Consider the following 6,488-nt stretch of genomic DNA (forward strand, 5'->3'; position numbering starts at 1 on the left):
ATACTTCCTCCTCCCCGGACCATATCTTCAGTTAGGTGTTAGTTTCTGAGGAATAAATATAAGGAAAGCCAATTAAGAGCATATCTAGAAGGGGATGATCAAAATAATGAATATATTGGAATCCATTCAGCATATGGATGAATTAGATAAATTGAAGATATTTAATTTGGATAAGAGAAGGATGGGGGAAGATAACATTGGTATTTTCAAGTATTTGAAGAAATGTCATATGAAAAAGAGAAATGGTAGAACTTATGTGATAGACCAGATTTATCATATTCCTGCTTGCTGATCCACATCTGCTGGAAAGCAGAGAGAGATGTCAGAATAGAGCCACCAATCCAGATGGAATACTTATGTTCAGGAGGAGCAATGATCTTAATTTTCATCGTGCTAGGGGCCAGGGCTGTGATTTCTTTCTGCATTCTGTCAGCAATACCAGGGTACATGGTAGTACCACCAGACAATACTGTGTTGGCATATAGATCCTTTTGGATGTCAACATCACATTTAATGATAGAATTAAAAGTGGTCTCATGAATGACACAGGATTCCATACCCAGAATGGATGGCTGGAAGAGGGCCTCTGGACCCCTGAACCTCTCATTGCCAATGGTGATCACCTGGCCATCAGGAAGCTCATAGTTCTTCTCTAGGGAAGAGGATGAAGCGGCAGTGATCATCTCCTGCTCAAAGTCTAGGGCAACATAGCACAGCTTCTCCTTGATGTCACAAACCATTTCCCTTTCAGCTGTAGTAGTGAATCTATACCCTCTTTCTTATATCTTGGGCTTCCAACAATGGAAGGAAACACAGCTTGAGGAGCCAACTTTGCACATACCAGAGCCATTGTCAATAACAAGAGCAGCTATTTCTTCCATTTTTGTTTAATCTGAGGTTGTGAATTGTACTAGTTTCAGAATTTAGAGCCAGGGGAAAGGGAGGGGGGCAAATAAAGGGGGAACGTCCAAAGAAGCCTGCAAGTGCTGCTGGCTAATATCCTTTATACCCAGGCCATGATGCAGAACATGGGAAGACAAGGTCCCTTTTGGCAAGGGACTTCCGGAGAGAATCATCAATGCTTTCAATGTGGTAAAGGAAGGCATCTGAAAGTTCATTGTTGTCATAGAGACATAGTGAGAAGACAGGGTGGGAGAACAAGACCCAAAACCCCATGTCCAAAATGCAACGGAGGCTTCCATTGGGCATCAGACTGTAGATTGACTCAGAGAAACAGAAAGTGAGCCCCAGCTCCAGGGCCCCAGTGGACATCAGAATGTAAATTGACCCAGGGAAATGAGAGGCAGGGTCCAACTCTAGGACCTCAGGCAAAAAAAAAAAAAAACTTGGGGCATGATGGCAGCCGCGGTTACACCCAGATAGTCTTTAGAAGTTCAGTACTCAGATATGACCAATTAGCCAAGAAGCAATCTGATGGGAGAAAGGGATTACATGATCAATCAGCAAAAAGGCAACCTCATGAGAAAAAGAAATTGTAATTAGGGAGAATAGAAGTTTTATAATTGAACAGAAGGGTGGTGTCCAGTGCGAGCAGCTCTCATGTAATTGCCAAGTGATGAGGAGAGATCCCAAAAGTGGTGAATGGAAGGGACCAGATAGGTTAACTGCTTGGGGGAGAGGATTTGCTTGTATCCCTACAGATGGAGAAGGAATCAGATGGGTGCCAACAAGCCGTATTTGCCTTATCCATCGGAAAGAGACAGAAAACAAAGGAGAAAACTTAAGAAAAATTTGGCCATTCCATCTCTGACTACATTGCCACTTAAAAAGCATGACTGTTAGCCCAATGTGAATGGCAATAGACTCATGAACATCAAAAATTGGTGATAAAACTGTTAGAGAACTTCAAAAGCCACAGGAATCTTTGGATTCTCTGAGATATGATAAGATTTGTTGCAGGACTTCAAAACTTGCAAGAAACACTGAATTCCCTAACATGTAATAAGACTGTTGCAGGACTTCAAAATCTGCAGGGTTCATTGGATTCCCTAACACATGATGAAACTATTGCAGGACTTCAGAACTTGCAGGAATCATTAAAATCCCTGACACATGAAGTAATGGATAACAGATTGGCTTTGGACTATCTCTTGGCTGCAGAAGGAGCCGTATGAGTGATTATTTATATACCCTCCTTCTAGGACATATGGAAATCTTTTACAATACCATGTTTCAATTTTAGCCCAGAGAAAATCCACTAACAAAATCTGGTTTGACTTCCCATTTCCCTTTGGTGTTTTTACCTCCCTGAAATATCAGGGTGAGTGTGATCACCTCTTTTTTTGATGTTTTCACCCCCATTTCTGAGAAATCAAGGAGGGCATGATCACCTCCTTTTTGGGGTTCTCACCTCTCTGAGAAGTCAGGGAGGGTGTGACCACTTATGTTCTAAAACAAAAGGAAGGAGGAGATGTAATGGGCCAGAACTCTGGAGAAATATACTTGAGGCAAGGATTCTTACAAAAAGTTATTAACTCAGTGGAATTGATAAGACAATGGTGTCCAGTTTATCATGATGATTAATGGTTCTCTAATTCAGTATGATTGATTTAATCTTACAACAAATAACAGCTCTTTAGTGATATAATGATTGGCTTATACTCAGTATGATGAATTAATTTAATTGTAATAGAGTATATAAACTGGGGACAAACTCAGCCTCAGAGAGAAGACTTAACCAGCCTTAACTTAAATGGTGGCTATCCTGCCTTTATCACTTCTCCACTAAGACCAAGGACTTGGGTTGGTCCCAAGATCCTCCAGAGAGCTAGTCTGGACACTATTTTAATCCAACCTGGTGTGCAGGCCCTAGAAAGCAATGGTACATTTTGTCACCCCAACTTGATGGCTTTAGAAAGCAGGACATTACATTTGGATGTACAGACTGCTGACTGGCTGGCTGACTGAAACTGCTGATGCAGACTGGGAGACTGAAGGAAACAATAACGACTTTGGACTTTATCCCTGATTATTCTTGTAATTGTTCTGTTGAGACCAAGGCTGGTCCCAAGACCTCCAGAAAGCTAACCAGAACCTTACAAACCTATGACAAATGTTATTTCAATGTCAGAATGAACTTCTGAACCATGAGAGTTTTCCAAATAGAATCGTAATATATAAGTTTCTCCATATGCGCCTTCTCACTGGAAGCTTTCAAGTAGAGAGGAATCACCACTTGATTGGGAAATCATGGAGTCAATTCCTGTAGAGGCAGATATTGAATTAAATAATTCACAAGGTCCCTTTCAATTCTCAATTTTCATGATTCAAATTAGTTTCAAATCAGTTATTTTAGTATCACTTTGAGTACATTTTATATGTAAATTAATATGATATTAATTAATATTATCACTGTTTCATTTTCCAATTGCATGATATACTCGAAGTATTAGGAAACAGAGGTCAATGAAGCTGATATGCATTTTTCTTTATGCATTCATAACTTGATTTTTCCCCTAATCATTTAAAACATTATATGAATTCTGTGACTCCAGTGCCTGCATGAATATCATTGTCAGGTTATCTATTGGTAATTATGTAAAATCTTGCACATGTTATTTTCCAGTGTTTTTGAGGATGGAACTACATTGGTACAAAGTATGCCACAAAGTCTAGAAAACTGTATTCACTCTGGTTATCATCATTTATTCTTTGATAAAAGCTAATTGATATAAAATGATATAATTAATGGGAAGGTCTAATGAGTTCTGTAATTGATAGCACAAGCAAAATAACACCCCCCCCAAGAGAAAAATACAAACTTGAATTCTTGGTTAGGTAAAGAGCTATAGAAGTCAGAAGGAACATGAATTAGATTTCAAGATAATATTATGGAAGATGATGTTGGAAGAATAGGAATCATTTTTCTCCACAGAGCTAGGAATTCTACTAAAATCAATGTTCAGTAAATGATAAATAGATTGACAGTTAGTTAGCTATCATTCCTTTGAATCATTCAAGGGAATCTGACCAATAATCAATCAGTGACCATTCATTTTATTTTTAATTTTTTTTATTATAGCTTTTTATTTACAAGATATATGCATGGGTAATTTTTCAGCATTGACAGTTGCAAAACCTTTTGTTCCAATTTTTCCCCTCCTTCCCCCTACCCATTCCTTCAGATGGCAGGTAGACCAATACATGGTAAATATGTTAAAGTATATGCTAAATACAATATATGTATATATGTCCATGCAGTTATTTTCCTGTACCAGAAGAATTGGACTTTGAAATAGAGTACAATTAACCTGTGAAGGAAATAAAAAATACAGGCAGACAAAAATAGAGGTTTTGGGAATTCTATGTTAGTGGTTCATAATCTTTTCCCAGAGTTCTTTCCATGGGTATAGCTGGTTCAGTTCATTACTGCTCTATTGGAACTGGTTTATTTCATCTCATTGTTGAAGAGGGCCATATACATCAGAATTGATCATCATATAGTAGTAGTATAGTAGTAGAAGTATTATTGAAGTATATAATAATCTCCTGGTCTTGCTCATTTCACTCAGCATCAGTTCATGTAAGTCTCTCCAGGACTTTCTGAAATCATCCTGCTAGTCATTTCTTACAGAACAATGATATTCCATAATATTCATATACCACAATTTATTCAGCCATTCTCCAATTGATGGGCATCCACTCAGTTTCCAGTTTCTGGCCATTACAAAGAGGGCTGCCACAAACATTCTTGCATGTATTTTAAGATCTCTTTGGAATATAAGCCCAGTAGTAACACTGCTGGATCAAAGGGTATGCACAATTTGATAACTTTTTGAGAATAATTCCAAATTACTCTCCAGAATGGTTGGATGTATTCACAATTCCACCAACAATGTATCAGTGTCCCAGTTTTCCCACATCCCCCCCAACATTCCACATTACCTTTCCCTGTCATTCTAGCCAATCTGACAGGTGAGTAGTGGTATCACAGTGTTGTCTTAATTTGCATTTCTCTGATTAATAATGACTTGGAGAATCTTTTCATATGGCTATAAACAGTTTCAATTTCTTCATCTGAGAATTATCTGTTCATGTCCTTTGACTATTTATCAATTGGAGAATGGCTTGATTTCTTATAAATTAGAGTCAATTCTCTATATATTTTGGAAATGAGGCCTTTATCAGAACCTTTGACTGTAAAAATGTTTTCCCAATTTATTGCTTCCCTTATAATCCTGTCTGCATTAGTTTTCTTTGTGCAAAAATTTTCAATTTTTGATATAATCAAAATTTTCTATTTTGTGATCAGTAATGATCTCTAGTTCTTCTTTGGTCATAAATTCCTTTCTCTTCCACAGGTTTAAGAGGTAAACTATCCTTTGTTCTTCTAATTTATTTATAATCTCATTATTTATGTCAAGGTCATGAACCCATTTTGACCTTATCTTGGTGTATGGTGTTAAGTGTGGGTCAATGTCTAATTTCTGCCATACTAATTTCCAATTTTCCCAGCAGTTTTTGTCAAACAGTGAGTTCTTATCCCAAAAGCCAGGGTCTTTGGGTTTGTCAAACACTAAATTATTAAAGTTATTGACCATTTTGTCCTTTGAATCTAACCTATTTCACTGATCATTTAGTCTATTTTTTAACCAAAACCAAATGGCTTTGGCAACTGCTGCTTTATAATGTAGTTTTAGATCTGGTACAGTTAGGCAACCTTCATTTGATTTTTTTTTTTTTCATTAGTTCCCTTGAAATTCTTGACATTTTGTTTTTCCATATGAACTTTGTTGTTATTTTTCTAGGTCATTAAAACAGTTCTTTGGGAGTCTGATTGGTATAGCATTAAATAAATAGATTAGTTTAGGTAGTATTGTCATCTTTATTATATTTGCTTGTCCTATCCAAGAGCACTTAATATTTTTCCAATTGGTTAGATCTGACTTTATTTGTGTGGAAAATGTTTTGTAGTTTTGCTCATACAGTTCCTGATTTTCCATTGGCAGATAGATTTCCAAATATTTTATACTATCAGTAGTTACTTTAAATGAGATTTCTCTTTGTAACTCTAACTGTTGGATTTTGCTAGTGATATATAAGAATACTGATGATTTATGTGGGTTTATTTTGTATTCTGCAACTTTGCTAAAGATGTGCATTATTTCTAATAGCTTTTTAGTAGAATCTCTGGGACTCTCTAAGTATAAGCAAAGAGTAATAAATTGGTTTCCTCATTACCTACTCTGATTCCTTTAATCTCTTTCTCAACTTTTATTGTCACAGCTAGCATTTCTAATACAATATTAAATAATAATGGTGATAATGGGCAATTTTCTTGTTTTACTCCTGATCTTATTGGGAATGGTTCCAGTTTATCCCCATTACATATGATCCTTACTGATGGTTTTAAATAGATGCTACTGATTATTTTAAGGAAAAGTCCAATTATTCCTATACTCTCAAGTGTTTTGAATAGGAATGGATGTTGAATTATATCAAATGCTTTTTCTGCATCTATTGAGATA

At 36.5% G+C, this 6,488-nt stretch overlaps 1 protein-coding gene across 1 annotated transcript; it reads right to left on the reverse strand.

Moving 5' to 3' along the window:
• Window positions 1-206: 206 nt before the first annotated feature.
• LOC100925418 (actin, cytoskeletal 4-like) lies at window positions 207-881 on the reverse strand. Its single transcript, XM_031947156.1, is given in 3 exon segments — window positions 207-781; window positions 784-824; window positions 826-881. Coding segments are annotated over 3 exon segments (672 nt in total).
• Window positions 882-6,488: the final 5,607 nt, after the last annotated feature.

Source organism: Sarcophilus harrisii, chromosome 1 (genome assembly GCF_902635505.1).
Source record: "Sarcophilus harrisii chromosome 1, mSarHar1.11, whole genome shotgun sequence".
Classification (NCBI taxonomy): domain Eukaryota; kingdom Metazoa; phylum Chordata; class Mammalia; order Dasyuromorphia; family Dasyuridae; genus Sarcophilus; species Sarcophilus harrisii.